This window comes from Parambassis ranga, chromosome 21, assembly GCF_900634625.1.
Source record: "Parambassis ranga chromosome 21, fParRan2.1, whole genome shotgun sequence".
Taxonomy (NCBI): domain Eukaryota; kingdom Metazoa; phylum Chordata; class Actinopteri; family Ambassidae; genus Parambassis; species Parambassis ranga.
Genome location: NC_041041.1, coordinates 4,175,321 through 4,199,764, shown reverse-complemented (window position 1 = coordinate 4,199,764; position 24,444 = coordinate 4,175,321). Strand labels below are relative to the sequence as shown.

At 43.0% G+C, this 24,444-nt stretch overlaps 2 protein-coding genes across 5 annotated transcripts; one reads left to right on the top strand and one right to left on the bottom strand.

The window, feature by feature from the left end:
* Positions 1-17: 17 nt before the first annotated feature.
* On the top strand, positions 18-11,969 carry hspbap1 (hspb associated protein 1). 4 transcript variants are annotated; one of them, XM_028393289.1, is made up of 8 exons: positions 18-140; positions 945-1,155; positions 2,095-2,279; positions 3,699-3,835; positions 5,523-5,694; positions 8,589-8,672; positions 9,055-9,165; positions 10,894-11,969. In XM_028393289.1, exons 2-8 carry the CDS (start codon positions 960-962, stop codon positions 11,449-11,451), a joined length of 1,443 nt encoding a protein of 480 aa, XP_028249090.1. In that variant the 5' UTR covers positions 18-140; positions 945-959; the 3' UTR covers positions 11,452-11,969. The 4 variants fall into 4 exon arrangements, with proteins under 4 accessions (XP_028249090.1, XP_028249092.1, XP_028249091.1 ...); XM_028393291.1 differs by having other exon boundaries at positions 21-47; XM_028393290.1 differs by having other exon boundaries at positions 23-154.
* A 223-nt stretch (positions 11,970-12,192) lies between these two features.
* slc15a2 (solute carrier family 15 member 2) lies at positions 12,193-23,228 on the bottom strand. Its single transcript, XM_028393287.1, has 23 exons — positions 22,990-23,228; positions 22,696-22,811; positions 21,075-21,162; positions 19,996-20,137; positions 19,760-19,852; positions 19,587-19,686; positions 19,346-19,436; positions 19,195-19,272; positions 18,514-18,596; positions 18,342-18,425; positions 18,152-18,241; positions 17,110-17,154; positions 16,851-16,886; positions 16,343-16,431; positions 15,978-16,059; positions 15,640-15,765; positions 15,216-15,380; positions 15,090-15,136; positions 14,576-14,683; positions 13,966-14,065; positions 13,736-13,879; positions 13,557-13,661; positions 12,193-13,435 (listed from the first exon to the last, which is right to left on the bottom strand). Exons 2-23 carry the CDS (start codon positions 22,702-22,704, stop codon positions 13,226-13,228), a joined length of 2,115 nt encoding a protein of 704 aa, XP_028249088.1. The 5' UTR covers positions 22,705-22,811; positions 22,990-23,228; the 3' UTR covers positions 12,193-13,225.
* Between the last annotated feature and the right edge of the window lie 1,216 nt (positions 23,229-24,444).

Here is a 24,444-nt window from a genome sequence, read left to right as displayed (position 1 = left end):
AGTTTTGTTTACTTCCGCCTGAACCTCATCTACACGTGTAGTGAAAGGTGAGCCCTGTTTTCGACAGATCCCACTATTTCCACGAAGCTACTGTTAGCCTTCCAGGGACATTGAGACGGCGGAGAAGAAGATAAAGCAATGTAAATAAACGGAGGCAAGCTAACAGCACATTAACAACATTATTTGCTGAAACGTCTTCAACCAGGAGTGTTTGTGATATTTAAAATACTCATACTTAGGAGTAGACGTTCATTTTGGAGTTTCACAGTCAAAAAACAGTACTCAGAACTTGCTCAATTGTTAACGTAAAGCTAGTTAGCAACATTATCTGAGGTCCATTAGTGATCATTAGCTTCACGGTGATGATGCAGTTAAGTCAGGTAGGAAATAATTGTAAAATTAGTAGCGCCTGTTGGCATCAGATCATAAATTAATAAAGCTCATCTGTTGTTGAAATGATTTATTCACAGTTCAACTTATGAACAATTAACTAATTTAAGAATCTCAAATTGTTACTGGGTGATTATTAGTTTACAATTATCATTAGTTACCAATACTGTCCAGTTGGATCAGATAGGAGAGAAGGAGGAGGAAAACCTGATTCTGATTAAAGTATGTTTAAAAACTGACCTTTAAGATACCTCACACTCTGTCGATGGATATCTGCCTCAAGTGATAATCAATTACTTGTCTCACAGCTTGAGAGCCTGTTTATAGTGCCGATGGTGCTCGAAAATAGTGAAGCTTCAGTTTCCTCTTCTATGCAGATTCTCCTCAAGTTCCTGTGTTATCACACTTTTTGTGATAACACAAACAGTGGGACATTTAGCTCCAAGCTTCCAGTATAATCTCTGTGAATGACTCCTAATGTAGCACAGGAATTCAATACCATTTGTTAATTTACCTGATTTGTGTCTCCATCCTGTGTTGCTGCCTGCTATCAGCGTGTTCCACAGGCCATGGCTGCCAGTGCCCCCATGAAACCCTTCAGCCCAGAGGAGACCCGGAGGATCCTACATCATTTGCAGCAGCCTGCAGTCTTCCTGAACATGACCTGCGGCTGGCCTGTCCTCCACTGGACAGCAGAGCATCTGTCTGGCTGCCTCGGTGACAGACATGTTCGATTCAGACTCGGGAAGAAACAGGAGACAAACAGTAAGAACTGAAGGTTAATCCAGGCAGGGCAGCAGTGAAGATAGTTCCTGTGTAATCAATCACCTGGACTGAAGGGGCAGAATAGAATAAAACTAGACTTAAGGTGACCCCGAAAGGTCCAACTTAGACTTCCCACCCACCCAAGGCTGGGAGTATAGGCAGTTTACAGGAAAGTTTAAACCTTTTTTTTACTCCTGCATCATTTTTAGCCACTATGTCAGTTTTTACAGTGTTTGTTTTAAATGATAATCATGTGTAGAATACAGTAGTTTCGGTCAATATCAGGATTTTAAGCTTAGATGATCATCAGAATGTCCAGTTCCGCTGTTTTTGTGCAGTTTTTATTAAATTATGTGGAGTTTGGACTCATGTTTGCCATTTCTACCTTTGTATTTTTGTATTTTTCTTCTTTAGAAATAGCTGAAATCCATTTTTAATTAAATAAGTAGGGGTCAGTGGTTGTATTTAAACAAACTATTCACTGCACCCAAGCACTCTTGGATAAGCAATGTTAAAACTGCTTGTAATTGTGTGTAGTTTCTCCTGAGGCATTAGCATGATGCTACAAATGAAAAACAGTGAGGGCTGTTGTCATTAAACATGTGCTGTGTTTTGCCCTCCGTGTGGCTCTTCAACGACTACAGTAATGACTCCCTCTATTGATGAATGACAGAGAGCATGCCATCTGATAAAAGCTAGCTAATTAGATCCCCAAATCATCTTTCTCTGCTGCAGCAGCTGACAGGAGGGCATTTTTCAGCATGGATTATAAATGTCATCACTCAGACACGTTGTGTACTAAAACAAAAGAGGCAGTAAATCTCGACTGTGATTTATTTTTCTGCTATCCTGGTCTATAAACGTTATGTCTTTGAACATCGTTGCACTAAAACTCTATATTTAACAGTCATTCATCTCCTCTTCTTTCTCTCTGTGTAGCTCCTCTGTTTGAGACCCAGTGCCCCTACGTGGAGGCCACAGTGGGTCAGTTCCTCAGCTGGACTCAGGGCCAGCCTGACACAGATGTTGGGCCTTTTTCTGAATACTCTTGCTCAGAGTTCTGGGCCTATGCTGACTACAAATACATCGCTGTGCTGTTTGAAGACCAGCCTTTCATGTTTGAGGTAATCACCCTGCTGCTACATACATGTCAGCATATCACGTCAATCTAGGTTAAACTAATGAAGCCTGACTGTTTGATCACATCAGACACAGCACATTTGAAGCTTGTGAAAATGAAATTAAAAGAAAGATAAGGTTAGTTCCTGGATGTTTGAATAAGATAAAGAAATATCAGAAAGTTTGGTGGATATTAAATGCAAAATGCATGACCAGAAGTAGGTGGACACTGGAAAAATGTCCTTAAATGGATGTAGATGGGCTCCTTATACCTTGTATTTATTAATACTTCTGGCCACACACACATGCATATTTACTTTACCTTTGGAAGAAAAATCTTCTCCATAAATGCATTTAATTTAGTTAAAATTATTAAATTAAAAGCATGTTTAAATTATGATTGGCGATTTCACTCACTAAGCAAAAAGATGGAAGAGAAGACACGAGAGCAGCAGAAATTCAAAATTCAAGCAAACGAAAAGATTCCACAATAAATTTGAAGCTTGTTTTAGTCATTGTTGTCCATGCATTAATATTTTGCAGCTTCTGTTTGATAGATAAAAACAGGCATGTTTTACTTACTATGGTTTCAATGACCTTTCCAAATGACCCAGCAAGCTGTCTAAATTCATTTCTGATGATAATGAACGCATTTGGCTGTTTTCTTAATTTAAAAAAAAATACCTCCAAGAAATGAGCAACAAATTAAAAATGAATAAACTGGGGGAAAAACAAATGAAAAGAGCCAATATATCTTTATCGAGTTCTCATTTATAGTCTTACATATATTCCCCTTGTTGTGATATTTTCAATTAAAACGTTTTTTTTCGCCCACAGCGACGTTAAATGAGCTGCTGTTCTCATCCTCTGCTAGGCAAAGACATACAAGTCAAAGCCATCCTTTTTTCTTCAGCCACTGCCGCAAAATTTATTTCATTTTTTTATCTCAGTGATAAGTTTTTATTGGGCATCCACCTGCAATTATTACCTGCTGACATTCATGCCTTTGAGACAGGCTTTTTACAGGATAAATGGGGCCGGGGGAGAAAAGGCTTCCTGAAGGCTGGATTGACCCGTCTGTCACTAACAGCTGCCTGCACATATGCTAATGACTTCATTATGCTGGATGCTGGTCTGATTGGGACACCTTTGTGTTCGGACAGCATGTGATTGACAGACTACATTTCCTGGGAAGATGACTAATACTGTAGTTCTGTTTCTTTACACTGAGACCTCCATCGGTCACCTGTAATGGGCCCTGTCAAAGCAGCTGATGAGGCGTCTGTGAGCTCACGGCTCAGAGTCATGACAGATGTGGAGCTCCATGTCACATCACAGAGAAAACAAACAAAGACTGTCATTTAGAAATCATAGTTATTGTTTTGCTGTAATATCAGTCATGTGAATGTGTGTGTGTGTTGCAGGATGTAAGGTGGTCCGAGTTTGGCTTTGCGGAGCGTAATGGTAGAGAGAGCACCTTATGGATCGGCACAGAGGGAGCCAACACGCCGTGCCACCTGGACTCCTACGGCTGTAATCTGGTGCTGCAGGTGCAGGGACGGTAAGAAGAGACATTAGCATGCTGCAGAGCAACAAGGTTATAAATTCTGAAACATCACATAGGATACAAATATGTGTGATCTGCAATAAAACACTTGGTGCATTTGCTAAAGGTAGGGTAGGAGATTTTGAAAACTCAGTGAGAGTCAGCCAGATTTTGAAAGTAAATACACGTCCCTTTCTCTCGGAGCTCACCCCGAAGCCACGCCTCCCAATCACATGGACGCACATTACCTGAAGACGAGCTGCGGTCTGTGACTTCGGCCATCATGCACGTACCTCTCTGGTGCATGCAGAGCAGGAAGAGAGTGACAACCAGCCAATACTCCTCGCAGGGTCCACCCAGAGGATTGGCTGATGTTTTTAGCGTTTTATAGCTTCACAGATGATTCATATTCTTCGTTTTAATGCGAAACTGCCGAACTAATTGGTTGCTATCGGATTGTAAAGAGAAGTTACACTAATTTATCAAAAAGTGCATCAGAATGAAATCTCCTACCCTACCTTTAATTTATAATGGGACGACTATGGCTCAGATGGTGAGGTTGGCGGTTCGGTCCTCGGCCCCTCTGCATGCTGATGTGTCCTTGAGCAGAAAACTGAATCCCAGTTTGACAGTGTGTGAGAACAAATGAATAAGAGACAAGCTCTGGATGAGAAAGGTGCTATGTAAATGCTGATTATTTATCAATCTAAACGTATTACTTGTTCAATTTCTATTAGATAAGGACAGATATTGTATTGATAGATAGTATCTACAGTAATATATCACACTGTTTACTGTTAATTGTCTAATGCCCATCAAAAGAAGGGCCAGCATATGTTTTGATTTAAAACTGTGTGGATCATTTAGCTGTGTAAAAGCGGTGTAAAACAAGGAGGGACACTGCCCTGTCACACCTGTGCATTTACCAGAGAGGAGAGCTGAGACAAGGTTTCCATGCAGCTACAGTATGTCTCTCAGCACTCTGGTGGTCGTGGACATTTTCTGCCTGTTAAGCACCTGCAGTAGCTCTTCTATAACCCTGAATGTGACGATCACTATAAGTGCTGACGCAGAGTGTGATCCGTCCTCTGCCCCCTGAAAAAGAGTTAATTTGTCACTGAGCTGCACAGTGAGCGGGAGAGGGGGGGACGGAGACAGAGGCCGAGCCACTGTGCGGGACAGGAAATAAAAGAGATAAGGTCCTTCCTTATCTCACCCCTGCTGTTCTTTGAGAAAGCAACAGTTTTATCACACTCCTGGTAATGGGTTCTTTTATTTGGTATTGATCTGAAATGGAATGAAATCCAACTCAAGCAGACACTGCTGATGTATGAAAAGCTTTGACATTTGTGGCAGCGGAGGGTCAGATGAATAGAAAATGGTGTTTTTAAGTAAAACTGTTTAGGAGATTGTGAAGCTGATAGATTTTCAGTTGGCCTCTGCCATCTTTTATCAGCTCACAGATAAATGTATGGCGGGCAGGCCTTGCACAGAAAAAGCATCACTTCCTGTTGGATTTCTTCTTCGTTTGTTTTGACAGGAGGTACAAATCTACCTACGCTACTCAATATTTCCAGTAGGGGGAGTCTTAAATATTTTTTTTACAGTTATGGCACAAGCAACCAGCAGAAATAAAAAAACAAATAATAATAAAATTGCCTGAAGTCGACCAGTATTTAAGCCTGATGTTCCCTGTGTGCAGGAAGCGCTGGCACCTCTTCCCTCCAGAGGATACAGATAACCTTTATCCAACCAGGATCCCCTATGAGGAGTCCAGTGTCTTCAGCCAGGTGGATGTTCTGCACCCAGACCTGAGGAGATGTCCAGCCTTTGCCAGTGCCAGGCCCCATGTGGTCACTCTGCAGCCTGGACAGGTCAGGTGACACCAACAAGTTCAAGTAAACTGGCAACCAAGAGAACCAAAACACAGTCTCAGATAACATGATGGAGCTCACTTCATGGTCCTGTAACATACCGGTACTGTCCATGAAAGGCTCGGCTCTGTAGGTGAAGTGTTAGGATTCTAAAATTAACAGGAAGTCAGTGCAGGGAGGTTAGAATAGGTGAGATATGAGACCATCTGTTGGACTGAGTTAGGAGCCAGCCTGCAGTGGTACTTGGAACTAAAGGAGGTTTTGGTAAAAGCTCAACATTTAGTTCTTGTATTCTCTTTTTATCTCATTGAGGATGTTGCTGGTGCTGATGCTTATCTGTGTGTAATGTCTGTCTAGATAAGGAGGGAGCCTGCTTTATTCTATAGATCCTATTTTAGTCATTTAATTAGAAAATTAACAGACAAAAATGAAAGTCATGTTATCAGGAAAAATGCCAAATATTGCTGTTTCAGCTTTTCAGTTCCACCTTTGTTTGTCTAGTGCTTATTTTTCAGGTTCAGCCATACATTATATCACACTAATATAGGGAAAAAGAAGCATCATCTAGTCTTGGTTTGTTTTCAGTGAACTTCTCTAAAAAATGAGCTAACACATCTTTGTTTTGTCTTCAATAGTTTTTCGGTCATTAAGGAAAACCGGAATGATTTACCGAGGCTCAGTATTATGCAACACTGTGCTTCTCTGTTTAGGTGATGAACTGCCTGTGACACCGAAGCAATAACCATAAAATATAACTTTATTAGTCCTTAAGCTGTGAACATGTAAAAGTAAGACAGAGCAGTGAGATTTATTTGTCGTGGTGTCCTCCATAAAAGTGTGAAGCGAAGCAGCAGTCGTGACTTGTGTTGCAATTAAAAAAAAAAAAAATCACCTTCAGTGGGTGTGTTTTTTTTAAAGAAAGTAGAAGGTTAAGCTACATTAGCGTACGCTGCATCATCATGCTTGATGTCTTGTCAGGAGAGAAGTAACTGGGTCAAGTCCAGGACACTCGGTTAACTGACAAATCAGTCAAGCTCCTGTCATCAGCTCTGCTTTAGAAGCAGGTGACCTCAGAGTTATTGCAGAGGTTGTTGTGAAATCATGATCGTTTTCATGCGTCCTCTTTTGACCGTGCATCACTGACTTCCTGCATATTATATGTCCTCTTTTCCCTCCATTCAGATTCCAGCTGCATTGTTTTGTCTTTTAAAAGAGTCAAAATGGCAACAAAGCAATTAGTCTGGGTCTGTCTTATACTGGAGGCTCCTGTGGCATGCTAAACAGCCTCCTATCAGCAACACCTTGCCGCGCTGTCGAGTAACTCTGCAGGCTGAAGTGACTCTCAGATCAGGGTCACTGCTGGGGGCTTTTTTTTGCTTACTCTCACCTCGGACTTATACCGGACGCGAAAGCGCAGCGTGGCGCTTTACGGACGTAATACGCCCGTCTTGTCTCACAACATAAATTTACAGCAGGAGCATTTCAGAAGCGCAGCGCTGCCTCCACACTCTGTGAGATTCACAAAGTCACGTCGTAACCTGCCTGTTTATCTGATGGTTAATGTCCTCTCTATGTGTCAGGCTGGGTTACAGAGCAGTTACTGAAAACTCAGTTTACTCCCTCAACACACAGGGCAGCTCCTCATCGTCCACTCTGAGAACAGCTGCTGCTTCTTTCCCTGCCTTTTCCTTTCTGATGTCGTCCTTATAAAAGCATGTTCTATCATATTAAATGCTGTTTCTCTACTTTTCAAACGGAATCTCTCCTCATACATGGCTGTGGCTGTGTTTCTCTGCTGGTAGCGATGTTAAATCAGTGAGAGTTCAGTCAGCAACGCTTCTGGGACCCTTCTAAAACGTGGCCGGTCTCATTGACTGCGCTGCAGTTACGCTACACTTTCGGTCCGGTGTAAATCCGGGGTCAGTCATAGTTTGTCCTTTTACTGCAAAATTATCAACTTATCAAATGTTGTTTTGACATATTACCGGTAGATAACAGGAGTGGAGGCTTTGTTTGTGTTTTTTTTTGTACAGCAGGATCCTTATGAGTGTCTTCAGGGTGTTGCTGTCTGGTGTTTGTCCCACACCTCACATGTGATCAGATCACAGTTCTGCTTTCTTGCACAAACAAAAGCATCCACATGCACAGTAATGTTACTAGTACATGATTAAAGAGTAGCTGATAAACTGTGATCCTTTTGCCATCAGATCCATGTTGGGGATAATCTGAAGTGATAATAGTTAATGAAGTTACGGCTGTGTTGAGGTTGTGCGTGAATGTGTGCAGCGCTCTCTCTCTCTCTCTCTTTGAAGACCTGCTGCTGTGTGACACTGCAGGAAGCAACAAACAACACATGTGTTAAGTTTTTCATGACCTTTTCTGGAGTCCGTCTTCATCATGGAAGAGATGTATATACTAATCAGTTTCTAGATATCAGTGGTATCTCACTATCTTCATCCAGCCATTAGTGTGTTATCTCATGACCTTAATCAGTCACACAGCAACAAATAACCTCTATCTGCCTCTGTCTGACTGTCTGTCTATCTGAAGCTGTGCTTCAGCTGCTTCCATGCATCCTTTTCGATTTGTTTCACTCGGAAATACTTGAGCTGTTGACCGTTTGAGCATCCTACACGTTGACTCCACTGCTGCAAATCAAATCAAAGGACAGGTCGTTGCTCCTGTGCTCTTTAACCACAGGACATGCATCAAGAATGCTGCAAATGCCTTCTTAAAAGCAGTCACTTTATGAATGGAGGAACCTTAAACAGCACATCAGAGGAAGGTTTATGCTGCCATCTAGTGGAGGATGAGTGCATTTATGGCTTTCCTTAGACTAAAAGGGAAGTGGATGTGAGTTTCTAAGTTTTCTTTTTAATCATCTTTGTGCACAGGTGCTTTACGTCCCCAGACACTGGTGGCACTATGTGGAGTCGGTGGATCCCATCACCGTCAGTGTTAACTCCTGGATCGAGCTGGTAAGCAGCCCTATCACATCTGTCTCATTCCAATCCCCTCCGACCGAAAGCCAGAAACAATTCTCAGAGGAGACAGCACATTGTGTTCCTGAAGAACTGCTGCTCATATTGATCCGAAGAGTGTTCAGGCCTCCCTCTTATTTTTGAGTAATATGCAGGCCTGGCTGTAGAAGAGTCCCTGTCACTATGATGAGTTTGTGTGCTCAACAAGGAGTGCCTGCTGCAAGCTGAATGTTAATTCAAAGACTGGGCCTCTCACTCTTTCCAACTTTCCCTGCAAGGTCACAGACAGACGTGACTGCAGCAAACCCAGACACTGAGTGTAATTATATAGATATGCAGCATTCATTCCTAGGATGCCTGGTTCTCTGTTTCTGCACAGGAAGAGGACGAAGTGGCGAGAGTGAGCGAAGCCGTGACCAAGACTGTGGTCTGTGCAATTAAAAGCAGCCAAAGTGATGACAACACTGACAACTGGCTTAATCCCACGGAGGTATGAAGTGTTTTTTTTCTATTCAAAATAAAGTCCTGCAGCGCCATAAAATCAGCATGATCATGGCTAAAACTGTCTCATGTTAAATATTACAGCTAAATTATAAATCATAAAAATGTGTTTTTCATGTTTTTTTGGAAGTGTACAGGTTCAGGGGTTTAAGGGTTAACTTCATACAGACACAAGAGTGATACCAAACCTCTTATGTAATCCCTGGCAAAAGAAAAGCAAGTGCATTCCCTGCATGTGTTATGAAACGCCTCTTTTGACTTGTTGGTTTTGTTTTAAACCTCCAAACTTGGCGCCTTTCAGTCTTCACTGTGTAACGGGCCTTTAGCTTCTTGGTTCGATCAGCAGTTTGATGCTTTATTGATCATCCTTCTGTAGTGGCCACAGGGTTTTCAAAGACCTCTAACTGTTCTTCGGCCAGGCCTCCATCACTGGTGTGATTTCAACACAGTACCTCCCACCCCTTCCTCTCCATTCGTCCCACCCACAGGAGGTCATTCACTGTGCAGTCACTGTGCAGGCTGCAGCACAGAAACACTGACAGTAGGCAGAGACTAAAGCTCCTGGGACGCTTCCCTCTTAAGTATAAATGGAGAAGAAGTACTTACAGTTCCTCCTCACAGGAGCCGTTTATTCTGCTGCTAAAGTTAAAGAGGTCGCAGTCGTTTGTTCGCCTGTATAAGATGCCTGTATGAGTTATAATGAGGGAGCAGTTTAATGAATATTATCTCTGCATGGAGCGTGTAAACTTTAATTAGATCATTTTTAACATGAATAAAATCTAACTACCCACAGAGCCAGACATTCTGGCGATGTACTTAATATTAATCAAGTTCTGAAGCCAGTGTGTGTGTGGATTGTTTATTTAAATACATACTTTATTTTTCAGCATAGTCCCCCTTAACATGCATTACATCATAGTATATAAAATAAAATGTGTTTTGTCATACCAGTAGTCTTTATATATAAATCTATTTGGAGGAAATTATGACCAAGCTAATATTAAGTGGACGTGGGCCTGTTTTTTTTTTTTTTATTTTGAAATACTTTAATAATCCCATCAGGGAAATTGCTTAAGGCTGCCCAGCAAAGAGCGCCACACACCAGTGAGTGCACTTGAGGCAATGCGGGTAAAGTACCCAAGGACACACAACAGTGACTAGGGAGGAGTTGGGATCGAACCACCAACCTTCCGGTTATTGGACAACCCTGCTCTACCACTGAGCCCCTGCTGCTGTTTTCTCTTCTGATCTCGAGCAGAGCCTGCCTGACATATGCCAGTAATACCACAGACATAATGGTAGATGTTTGGTCAGTATAATGCAGAAAAAGATGCTTGTGCAAACCAAGTATATATATATATATATATATATATATATATATATATACCATCTTCTGCACCACCTGATAGCTGTGGGTAGTTTAATGTTCAACCTCCTGCCAAGCACGAACCCTAACCCAGACCCCCAACAGAGGCTGCAAAGGACTCAGCCTCTACACAAAGAAGAGCCTTTGTGATGTGTTTAGGGACCAGCCCAGTTTGTTTCACTTCAATGTCAGTGCCTAGAACTCTACTGTTTGTTTTCAGTACAGCGGGCAGATGTTTAGGAAATAAACTACTCTGTGAAAGACTTTAGCGGAAGGTTAGTGTGTGTGTGTGTGTGTGTGTGACCAATGAGATCAATATTGGAATATTTTCATCTGTGTGTGTTTTTGCAGACAGGAGAAGCCTCCCATGATGAGAACATGCAGTATTTGAACCTCGCTGTGAACGCCTGCACTCAGAGACGGAGGGGCCTCAGCCTGACCCGGGACTCCAGAGATGTGCATCCAGTCAAGCGAGACTCCAGTGGACAAATCAAGCAGCGAGTTCGGAATTCTGTGCCCTTTATTTTTCCCTACGGACCTCATCTCATCCCTGTGCACTGTCAGCGAGAAGAAGTGACCCCTAAAGATCTGGAGGTCAACTCTTCCAAGAGCTGTGCTGTCACATCTCAACAGGACTGCAGTGTCAGCTCGGCCGCAGCGCAGAGAAGCACGTCTGCACCTGCTGAGGAAAAACAGGGACGCAGCTCTGGTTTGACTCAACGTGGTTCACGTGACTGCGCAGATGGGACATCTGAGAACCCTTCAGATGATTATGAGGAATTAAGACATGCGACAATAACCACTAATGACCTGTTAGAGTGCCTGGTGCATCCTGATATCATCACCCGTGTCACTGAGCTGCTGCTGGAAAGGCACACAGGAAGTCAGAGGTCCACAACGCCGGTCTAACTTTCTTTAGACGTCTGTCCCTGCAGAAATGCATACATCCAGCTGACAGTAATATTGTTTTATTTCTTGTCACATCTGTCCTCTCCTGGATGAAGAGGACGTGCAGCTAATGCGATGAATGACATCATCGGGTGGCTCTAACGTTTCCTTTTTGTGTTGTTGTCCTCTTCATGCTAATCCTGTTTGCATCTTCCAGAAGGAGGAGAAATGACCACTTAAATCAATTTAGTATGCTAATGAGCCAAATGATTCAAGACAATATTCCAGGCACAGCAAACATTTGTTTTCTCTGTTATGTTTCTCTGTCGGGTTAGTAATGAGTCCTGTCACCGAACAGCCACCGAGGGCCGAGCGCACTGTTCTGTGATTGATGAAAGCCGCGCATGGAGGAGCGATGAATGAAATGGGTCTGTTTGTGTAATCTGCTGCTGACACAGGTCGCACAACTCAAAGGAGGCGAAGCAAGGCTGTGCATCTACATCTCAGGGTGTAATAAATCTAACAGTGCCTCTGCTAAATGTCATTTCCCGTCCTTGTTTTTCTCACGACACGGACAGCACTTTACAAATCTGAAGTTCAGCGTGATGCATGTTATAGTGCAAAATTGTTATGATGAATGAAATGCACAACTCTTAGCTTTAGAGTTTATGTACAGAACTCGACAGGGAGGCGCATACGTTTAACACTTTTCCCTGAATACAAACAATGTTATCGCAAAACACACAATAGATTGAGACCATATTGTTGGAGTTCCTGGTTTAAGCACATAAAACACATAAAAAATACATGTACATTTTTACAGCTGACAGAAAAAAACACAATCAAAACCTGTGCTCGTCCTACTGTGACACTATAAAATGTGATAAGGGCACAAAGACAAAGCTGACTTCCCTCCTGCCAGCCAGTAGCTGCGTTCAGATATGTTATATCAGATAACATATGATATGTTATTCAGATATATGAGCTGCAGATAAAGTGTTAACAAACTGGCAGTGATGGGCTGTGTTTCCTGAAAATCAGCTTAACAGCAAAGTCACTGTTAAAGGCACAACACACACAATGTAAACTGAATCATTCTCTGATACACATACATCATTATTATCATAAAAAATACATTTTTACATGGAGTTAATGCTACAAGTATATACAGAATATTATTTAACATACTGTAATAACACTTCTGATCCTGGTGCAGGAAATCACACATTATAGCAATTCAGACTCATTCCTCCCTGTACCGGTAAAATAAACTTTGTCTGGAGTGTTGAGAAAAGTATTTTAAAGGTACTTCATGGAAAAAAAAAATCTTGATACTGGCACTTGTTCACACTCTTGGTTACATTGCACTATTGTTTCTTGTGCATTTTTTTAAGTGTAATGATAATCAGAGGTGCAGGCTAGCAAGACAGGCAACTGCCAGGGCCTGACTATGTATAAGGTTGGCAATGACAGTAGGAGACCTCCTTAACAGGGTCCCACCTGACCACCTGGTCACTTGATCTGTTTCACATTTCACACATATATATTTGACAGAGAGGGAAATCAATCAGGAGAGAGCATTAATGATAAATCCTCACTCAGACAATCTGTTGAAACGCTGCCAAAAAAAACGGATCAATACACATATATTTGTTCATAGACTTACATATAGAACCTTAAAATTATGAAAACCACAAGAAAGGTCTGACAATCTTAGCGCTTTATTTTCACAAAAACAATAGCTTAAACAAATAATTACAAAAACAGCTCTGTGTGTGTGTGTGTTTGAGAGAAATTATAGCCTGGTGCTCTTCCCTGTTTTCAGCGGTATATCATTGTGTTTCATGTGCTTCTTCACCTCACTGTCGTCTTCCTCCTTCTCTCCATCCTCAGGGTACATCTTGTCCAGCTGATCGGGGTCGACGTAGGTGTAGAAGTAGGCCATGATGGAGAAGATGATGCAGACACCCAGCAGCAGCCCGGCAAACAGCAGGAACTCTTTCCACTGAGGCAACACATATACAGGTTAGCATCACAGGGAGTCTTCGCTTTGTGTCATTTCAACCCAAATACAGAGAAAAAAAGAAGTGTTTACTCTAACACAAGTGTTCTCTGTAAGGTCTTACCTGATCTAGTCCTGCCCCCTCTGCCACAATCAGCACTATCACGTTCCCAAAAGCGACCGTGAGCAGCCAGCCAGCCTGCAGCACTGACTTCATGTTGCTTGGGGCCTGGTAGGAAGAGAAAGTGTCAGTGTTTGTGGGAAAAATACCCATATAGAGGTGTGTACAATGCTAAGACACACCTGTGAGTAGGAGAACTCCAGGCCCGTGATGGAGAACATGACCTCTCCGGCCGTTATCAGGACGTACTGTGGGATCTGCCAGGCGATGTGCACGTTGTTGGCTTTCACATCCTCCATGACGTGAGGCTCGATTCTGCCTGAATTCTAAGAGGGCACACAGAGAGAAGGGAGGTTTTCACTCAAATTGGTTAGATCTGCGGTTCATAAAGTGATAAAGGAAGCATCCCGACCTCTAAAAGAATGACAGAGTAGGAGGCTCCAAAGTCCAGCAGGCCCAGGTTGAGACTTGAACACGTCGGTGTCTGTGTGCAGCAGCTCACGTCTGTATATCTACACAAAGGAAACAAATCAGTTACATGAGGTAATTCAAGCACAATTTTAAGAACAGCTGTACTTGTCCACCTTGGGTTTGTTCCCTTATTTCCTCCTGCGTCTTGGTTATTTTAGTGTGATTGTGCTGTGGTTTTTTTGGTATTCAGCATTATTTGTATTTTCTCGGGTCGTTTTGTCATTTCCTGTTTTATTTTGTAGGCTCTGTTCCCTCGCGCATCTGTGAGTGTTTTGCTTCCTCCTGTGTCTCCCTCCTTGTTGACTGCCTTATGTGTCCCACCTGTGTCTCATCGTCTCTCCCTTCCTTGTGTGTACTGCACTGTTTAGCATTTCCGCATAGGCTTCATTTCTCAGCCCTGAAACTTTCCACCTGACGCTACCACAGCGAGTTTGTGGTAGTGTCTCTGCTCAAATTTAGACAGATGCTGCAAATATCGACCCAAGACATAGAACAGCTACCCGAGAGTTTCCCGAGAGTCGTCCTCCCCCCCTTCCCTCAGGTTTACTTACTCTCTACGGTCCACAGTCCTATTAGTAGTTATGCTGTAATCAGGCGGAACGTAGAACATCACGCCTCCAACTGTTATGTTCAGGGTCTGCGGGCCTGTGTTGAGGAACCTGTTAACATTTTAAACCAGGAGAATCCATCAGCCAACCTGCTCAGCCGGGTACCAATTATACGGAGCCCCTCTGATGACATGGTAAAAAAAAATAAAACTAAATCGTGGCCACGAAATATGTATAACGTGCACACGAAATACTAATTCGTGGCCACGATTTAGTTAATTCGTTCACACAAAATACTAAGGTGCTCCCTGGCCGGGCAGCCTGCTCCCATGTGTCCTGTCACTAACAATACTAATGCGTGGCCACGCATTAGTATTGTTAGTATTGTTTCGTACGAACGAATTAGTATTTCGTGTGCATGTTATACATATTTTGTGGCCACGATTTATTTATTTTTTTACCATATTATCGAGGGGCTCCATACAATGACATAAAAAACACAAAAAACACATTTTACCGCACAAACGGATTCCCATCCTGACTTTTAATGACGTTGTCCTCCACCTGAGTGATAAAAGAAACAGCCGTCATCGGTTTGTGTTTCTGCCTGACTAGTAACTGTGTACTTTCAGTTACCACTCACTAGTTTGCACTGGATTCCAGAAGTATCAGAGTATAAGAGGAGACTGTAGGCCTTGTGTTGTTCAAACGCCTGGAAGCACGTTGTGTTTGTTTCACCATAAGTAACCTGAATCATCAGCTCCTTCCTTTCAGCCTCCAGTGAAAGAGTCTCATACTGATGAGGGTCCTGCAGGGACACAGAAACAGACCATTCTCACAAGACAATACAAATATTACATTTTTTTTTTACTTGACCTGCAAAGCACACTTTAAGTCTGAGTGAAGCATTTCCTGGTTAAATAAAGTTAATATGATTGAGGAAAGAGGAGAATGATTTCCTGGCAGGCGCACAGGGACCTCTGGGAAATAGTCCACAATCCAGAACACCGGTTTACGCATTTAAATGTGAGGCAAAACTGGTGCTGTTTCCTCTGCTCTGAAGGTACCTGAAGGTATTGGATCGGGTCCGGAAACAGGTCACTGTTTGGGAACTTCACACTCACGTCCCCTTTCACCAGGCTGACAACCTGCAGGAGACAGTTCCCTGGAGGGGCGGGATCCACCACCGTTTTCTAGCACATACAGAGAACCATTAGAGCGGCACACTGATGAATTATTTCTGCATGTTATTAGGCCAAAAAACAAAGCTGCCTCCGTGTTGCCTATAACCATCCACTAGAAGCTGCTGCTGACAGTTTATACAACAGCCTAACTGTGAGGACAGATCAGCGTGTTTACGGGCGTCTACTATCCTAGGATTAGTCTTGAGGGTCCTCGAACGTACCACAACGTTCACCTCCACCAGCGTGGCCGCCCCGAAGGCCAGTGCTGCAAACACCATCCCAGTGGCCATTTTCCTCAGAGGCCTGAAGGCAGAGAGAGACAGTCATGTTAAAAATACAAATATGAGACACTTCCCACAACCCTTCTGAAACCAATTTGTAGTTCTAAAAGTAGTTTTAGTTCCTCTTAGATGATACAAAGTTTGCAATAAGAACTGGATATTATATTAGTACATATATTAAAGGCAACTAAAAACTAAATTTGCTGCAGATTTCTATGAATCATTAACTATTCTGCCCACACGGCTCATTATTTTAAGAGGTTCCATAAAGATGGGAGTATCCAAAACGATGGGCTCCAACTCACGTGATGTTGATCCTGCATAGGCCAACAAGCGGGTATATGATGAGGTCAAATATGGGCACGAAGACAAGAATCAGCAGAGCATTCAGCATCTAGACAACAGAGGAGAGGAGAAAGCCACCTTCAAATGACTCCATAAAAGCTCACTAACACTCATAAAAGCATAAAGGCTGGAATTATATGTGAATAAAGGCACTGATTCTGATTTAATATGACTCGTAAAGAGCGGGAACGATGGCCGTGATAAGCAGCTGTAAACTTGTTTTCAGGAGAATAACAGCAGTCTATTTTGGTGCAGGGGTGTGAGGCATCAGGACAAAGGTAGCCTTAGATTTCAAACATGTTTCAGGGTGTTAAAGAAGGTCAAACAAGTGATGAAACTAACCGAAATGACCGCACACTAACTCATCAAATCCTCCTTTCATTTCCTCCTTTAGCTTGTTTGTTCAAAAAAAGTCTGTAGTACGTCAAACATCTACTTAACTCACACGTCCTGCCATACGCTACATACCTGCATTTGGTCGGGCTTAATGATGAAGGAGCCTCCCTGTAATAAAAGACAGAAGAAGGACAGCCATTTAAACTGGATGAGTCCAAATCTGACGAGGGCATCATTTATCAAAGCCATAAAGAGACTCATCCACAGGGAGGGTTTGTTTTACAGGACAGGTTTGTGCAATCAGACGTAGATCAAAACCCACCCACTGATATCAAAGTGCAGACCTGTTATCAGTTTTTTATTTTTTATTTTTGACTGCATGAGAGCTTACAAAAGCCATGTTCATCCTCGTGGCCTGCAGCGTCCAGCGGGAACCCTGCAATAAAGAAAAGAGACCAGTTTAAACAAAAAGAGCCTTTAACCACAGCGGGGCCCTCTGGGTTTGATTGTTTTTGTCTGATCTGTGGTTTTATATGAAGTTCAAGGAGGAATGACAATCGGGAATTTGGCAATGACGGTTTGTGTAATCAGACATTCATGTCTCATGTAAACCAGAAGAGAAGATAACAGATAGTTAAGGGATTTTGTAAGAGAGCCACGCCAACCAAGACCTTGACCTTGTTCCAAATAAGAGGACTCATCATGTCAGTGGAATGAACAGGGCTATAGTGGACATCTGTGCATAGTCTGCTTCTGTTTAGGGAGCCATAGTTTAAGAGCTGATCTCTCCTATAGGTGCAGTTTTTGTAGGTATAAGCTGAGGAGCTCGCCATCCCGGAGGAGGTTAGGGAGGAGCCACACGAGGTGATTTTGGGAATCTGGGCAGCTCCCGGGGTGACATGTCCCAACCATGTCAACCTAAGAGGAGGTCCACTAGGCAGACCAAGGACAGTCTCATCTCTAGACTGGCCTGGAAATACCTTAGCATCCTCCTGGGGGACCTGGAGGAGATTGCCAGCGAGTGAGAGGTCTGGGCTTCCATGCTTAGGGTGCTTTCCCCCCTGCATAAGACAATGTATGGATAGATCACTAGGTGCTTCATAGAGACCCAGAGCCAGACCTGCAGCAGGCAGTTCAGGTGGCAATGGCAGGAAAAACTACAGAAGGAGTCTTCGCATTTCTCTTTATGATTCACTGGAGCATGGAGAATGTGCTTTTGGTTCAGAAAATTCTGTGTGAAGGTTAATGTTTACTTCAGGTGCTGTCACCAGTGTGACATGAGGTGTCAGTCTTTGGTTAGATCTGTTTATAATCTGTGAAAGCCTTCCTTTCCCAACAGAATCTTGCTGTGAGACACCTCCAGGACTTAGTGTGGCTCGTTATGATCCATCACGATCAGTTCTGTTGTTCACAAGTCGTTTGTCCTCCCCTACCTGCTGATCAAACAGAGCCCAGAACATTGGCAGGGGGATGTAGAGCACCAGAACCCGCAGAACCATCTTAATCTCCTGAATCAGACGCTTCTGTTAAGACACACAGAGAACACAAAGAAATATGCTTTTGACTTTCTCAACAACAAAAAAAACCTCTTTGTATGTAGGAGCTGGAGTCCTCTGCTGTTACCGAGTACTTCTCCTCCGCCCAGTCCAACCAGTGCTTCCTCTGAGGTTTGTACTTTGAGCTGTTGAAGCGGTTTGTAATGGCAAACTGTGGGAGGAAAAAAAGCAGCGAAGAAGTCAAAATGTTTATTGAATCCTCACCACATGACAGGAGGAGCAGAGGGGAGGCGACTTACACTGATGCAGTTGCAGACTTCCACCAGGATGTTTCCCTGTGGAGGATTCCTCTTGTATAGGCCGCTGCCAGCAGTGAACACAACTGTACCGGGAAGTGAGACCAGACTCAGAAGAGCAAGGACCAGCTTAATATTACCACACCAAAGGAGACGGCATGTAAGTGTTGCTCATGTTTTACTGATATATTGTCTACTCTCAGATGTTTTAGGCTCATAACTGTTGTAAACAAGCGTCCCACTCTGTCTGCAGCCTCTCCGGTGTTACTGCTTGTTTTCACAGCGAGCAGTCAGCCGAGTTTGAATCCCGTAAGGATCAGGGGTGACAGAGACAGAGACAACGGACTGTCAGGATGTATGTGGACGGGGTTTGATCAAGAGGAAAGCCGGGCTGTAAAAACACACTCTCAGCAGGCAGATTACAGTCTGGACTGAAGCGTTTGTACAGAATTATGGCTGATAATGTGCTGAATTAGGACATCCAAACGTTGTTCAAACTGAGAAATTACATCAACCATAGATCCCAGCCTGAACCTAAAAAAATCTGTCACACTACAAAGTTTCCGATGGCCTTTGAATGCATCACGTGTGACGTCAATGTACCAAAACTAACAGAAAGCAAAGGAAAATACCCAGAATCTTCTGATTCATTCTGCACCTGACTGTAAACTCTGTGAAACTCACCTAAGGCCACAATCATCAATGCCGCTGGAACCCCGAAGGCCAACGCGTAGCAGTCGCCACCGAAACACTGCACATCACCTGCAGCAGTGGAGCTTTGTTATTCACACTGTGATGTGAAGGCGTGTTTAAGAGTGAGACTGTGGACGCTCACCTCTCAGGATGGGTGTGATCACAGTGGAGAGGAGGCTCCCAGCATTGATGGACATGTAGAAAATAGAGAAGAACTTCTGCCTCTCACGAGTCTGAAAGTGATCAATAAAGTAAAAATCAACACACGGCCAGCACTGCCTCACACGATGCTGAGTGGTCCGACCCATCTGTGGTTCAGCAACACGCACATAGCTTGAAACCCGGCGCTCTTTAAAGAAGATGCAAACTACAAAGCGGCTTACGTGCTCTTCATCAAACTGGTCTCCTCCGAACGCTGCCACGCATGGTTTGATTCCACCAGTGCCAAAAGCGATGAGTATGAGGCCAACCATGGACAGGGCGCTACAGAAATACACACAATGTGTTGACACAAGTGGAGGTTCAAAATGGAGATGTAATGCCGTGTGTCTCTTACATGTGCACATCTTTATTTCCCACAGTGGGAATGGCTCCCACAGACTTGACCACATGGCCGACCACGTAAACAATGGACAGGTAGATGATGGTCCTGTTGGGAAATCATCAGAGCCTCTGTGTGTGAATCACCTCCACTAATACACGGTTTGTATGTATGTGTCACACACTGAGGTCACGGACAAACACGCTGACTTTATACATGTAAAATTAAGAGACAGATTTCAGGACGCTCACTTGAATTTTCCGAGCCAGGAGTCAGCGATGAGCGCTCCCAGTATGGGGGTGAAGTAGCAGAGGCCACTGAAGGCGTGGTACACGGCGGTGGAGAGGTCCTTGTCCCAGTGCAGATAGGTCAGGAAGTAGAGCGTCAGCACCGCTGTGGTCACACAAACACACAACAAGAACACAGGATGTCAAAGTATGTCCAGAAGAACTGTTTCTACAAACACAATAAAATACTTTTTGATGGAAAAAGAAAATAATATCGGCTTGATTACAGTATTATACGCATCATCTGACAAGAGTCGTGCCAAAACACAGCATTATCTGTCTGCTGAATATATTAAAAACATATTGATCATTTAGAAATGGTGCCAGCGGTGCTCAGACTGCACTGTAGCAGCTAATGTAGCAGCGTCAGGCTACAGCATGAACTCTTAGGTGATAATGAATTCATTTTAACACAGTTATTCAGCCTCTATTTGCAATAGAAGACAATTGGCTCCGAAATTGTGTGTGTAAACAAGTTGAACAAAAGATTCATAACCCAGGAAATACAAACACACACACTTGTGTTTGTATTTCTGTGAGAATAAAACCGTCTGAACAGCTCAAACATGGCTTTGAAATGTGATATTTGAGGGTTAAAACACAAATGTCTTAGCTATTAAACCTAACACACATACACAAGTATATACACATTTGAAATAAAATACACAAAAAATACTATGTTAGGTTTTAATGTGGGTATATGTTGACAATTTAATGCCTAAATTTGTCGTCTCCTTCACAACATGATGCTACTCTTTTGCCAAAACAGCCCAAATATGGTGGCTCACTCAGGTCCCCATCAATACACATGACAAATGAGACATATGAGACATATCTATATGTATCTATATGGATAGAAATATGTATATTTGCAGATAAATTGTGAACAAACACCTCTTGTCTGAGGCGTTTTTGTCCCTCCACTGTTAAGTAGTTTATGTTTGTAATGTGAAACACATGTCAGGTCATGTGAACGTCTGCCCCCTTTGACTCTTACTGGTCAAAGGCCGCTCTGTCCTTCATCCTGCTGTGCGCCGACCTACCTTTCATGCCATAGTAGGAGAAGCGTTCACAGAACTCATTCACCACTATGAAGCAGATGCTGACGGGGTAGTTGGTCCCACATACTTTCTACAAACACAAGGAATTGACATTGATTAACCACAGTGACATGACAGTAAATCCATAACTGGTGTCCTGCTGTGAAGAAGTGGAGCTCATGAAGTTAATCATTATGCAGAACTTTCACAGTTTTAAAGCTCCTGATAAGAATCGGCCTCCTGCGTTTAAGGACGGTCTGCAGCGATGCAATGATGTGATTTTTATTTGAATGAAACACGACTTCATGCTGCTGCTGCTGCTTAGGCGGCTGACACTGCACTGCTCCTTCAGATAGTCACTATAAGAACAGATCTACGCCCATCAGTAGCTACAGAGCCGCTCCTTTAATATCACTGTTGTTTTTTTAACCATTTTTTTACATTACATTAAAGCTGAGCAATGGTTAAACAATAAAAACAGTCCAGAAACATCATGGAGAGAGAGAGAAAAGTGAAAATAATTTTAAAAAATCAATAAGTCAATGTACTGTGAGTCATAATATTGATATGTAGATAAATAAATCCTCATCTGTGTGCATCCTCCTTGTCTTGTTATGTGGCTCAGAGCCAGACACGTTTTGAAAGTACAATGTTTTCGTCTTTTTCTGCCACTCCAAACTATTCATGAATGTAAATTCTTCTGTCAAAGCTCCATTTTAGTCAAGCTTTTGTTCACCATTGACTCCCATGCTGCCCATCTGGTTATGGTTGGATTATTCACTGCAACGTTCATGCTAATTCTCATGTAACATTTGATCACTGGTTAAAGCTATTTTTGGATGTTGTCTGTATCTATCAACCCGACATGTGATGTCTTTTACAGTAGAATTGCAACATGCAAAACGTAAAAATACACTGATTAATTATTGATGAGCAATCAGTTATTAATGCAAACAATCATCAGTCTGCAGCAGTAGATTAACACCTTCACATCTGAAAAGTTGCATCCATTGACTTTTGTGTCACACAGTGTATGTAACTTATCAACATGTCATCAACAAGTATGTTAACATCATGAAAAAAAACAAATTTGTTTGTTTTTTGTTGTCTGTTTTTCTCACTGTCTGCAGACCAGTTGCACCAAAACAAGAAAACACAACCAAAACGTGTTGTAACCCCGGCTAAGGCTTCTTTCAAAATACCAATGCAGAGTGGTAAATATACAGATGTTTATGCAAACATTGACTCGTTGAGTAAATCATGTGATCACCTCACTGACAACATTTAGACTTCAGAGTCAACCTGCAGACTTGAAAATGTGGAATAACCCTTTAAAAGTTTGCCGTCTGTGTCTTGCCTCGGAGCAGGAGCACATGTGGCGCTGACTGGAGCCTGTCTGCGGGCTTTTTACGCGCGGACTGGAGCCTGTTGCATCGTCTCAGCCATAACTTCACAGGAAGCAGCGAGATCCGCTCACAGAGCAAACAAAACACGCCTGCAGCCTGACTGCAACCCACAAACACGCGAACGTCTTCACTCCGTGCATCTGCCGCTATCAGTCTGCGCCACTTTTCTTTTTCTTTTAAAAGACCCGCACACTCCAGCAAACATCGCATATATTTACCTTCGCCATGGCGCCTTAATTCTGCTGCTGAAGTTTCGGGTCGTTACTGCTGCAGCATCGGGAGCTCCTGACTGTCATCCAAGTCCGTCCCCCTCTCCACTCCACTGTCTTTCTCCCTGAGAGAATGAAAGCTCGATCATTTATGCGCTCCAAGCAAAGCTTCAAGTTAATATTCCACCACAGAGCCTGGACGTGTGAACTCACAGACACACAAACCCTCAACTCTGCAGGACAAATACGCACAAACACCCACAAAGGAGGATGTTTTTGTGGAAAAGTTGGCATTTAACTCACTTTCTGTGCAGCAGCAGCAGCAGGACCGTGTGCTGGTTGGTAGTGAAGCGGGGATCAGCAGCAGCCTCTCTGTGTACAATGGTGTCGCTGTTAAGGCTCAGGGCGACCTGGCTGTGCTGCAGTGGGATGGATGCGGGGTCAAACTGAGCCGGAGGTGGTGGCTCCGGTTAGAGGGGCAGGAGCAGCGCATCACTGGTGTGTGTGTGTGTGTGTGTGTGTGTGTGTGTGTGTGTGTGTGTGTGTGTGTGTGTGTGAGTGATGTCAGTGTTTTTTTTGGTCACACATGCAGTGGATCTGATTCTGAGGAAAACTGCACAACTTATGCGTCATTTTATTCAAAGCAGTGGCGTAGGAAGCATTAAAAATGTGGGGAGGACACCTTCTGTGGGTGGGTGGTGGGAAAAAATTACATCAGTATATTATGAAATATAATATAATAATATGAAGTAGTTGTGATTTCCTGCGGATTTTAACAGGTTGTTAAACTATTTTACCTACAGAAGTAAACACTTAATGACTATTTCAGAGACAGATTCAACAAAAACTCAACAAAAATGGCACTACACTAACAGATTATACAAAGCCTCCATATCTGAGGCCTTCTCTCATTTACAGAGACAAAAATCTGGCAAATCTCCCTCATGTCCACCTGATTGAGTTTTCCCATCATCACTCACCTCAGCAATAGAACTTCCTCCACTGGTCCTACACGATGGCCCTGCCTCTGACTCACTCTCAGAACCAACCTCAAATATGGCGCAGAGCTGGAGATAGATTGTGCTTTACTTTTCAATTAACAACCAATATAAGTGAGCTTTCAAATATATATATATCATCAATGAAATAACATCAGCATGTTGATTTAACACAGTGGTCTTTTCATCATCTGAGTTTCAAAAAGTTGTTGGGCCATGAACCAAATTGACCAGCACTAACGGTTCTCTTTACGGTGTTTTACGCTCGCTCGAAGAAACCACTGGTTTGTTAGGTCCGTTACTATAGTAACGGTATTGCAGCGCTGTGGTAACCATGGTAAACATGGAGTGGATTTCAGCGGTGAGGTTATTCTCTTTTGAACCAAGTGGAACAGAGTTTTTCGCGAGCAATCGAAACAGCGTTATTAGGTGGAGTTTCCTACTCACTAAATGTGGGGGGGTCCAAACGGGTTATTTTAAAATGTGGGGGGGGGGGCACATCCCCCTCTGATATAATGGTAGCGACGCCTATGCGCCTATGATTCAAAGGCCTCACCTCATGATGTTAACATACTTGTTGATGACATGTTGATAAGTTACATACACTGTGTGACACAAATTCAATGGATGCCACTTTTCAGATGTGAAGGTGTAAATCGTACTGCTGCAGACTGATGATTGTTTGCATTAATAACTGATTGCTCATCAATAATTAATCAGTGTATTTTTATGTTTTGCATGTTTTAACGTCCATTCATGG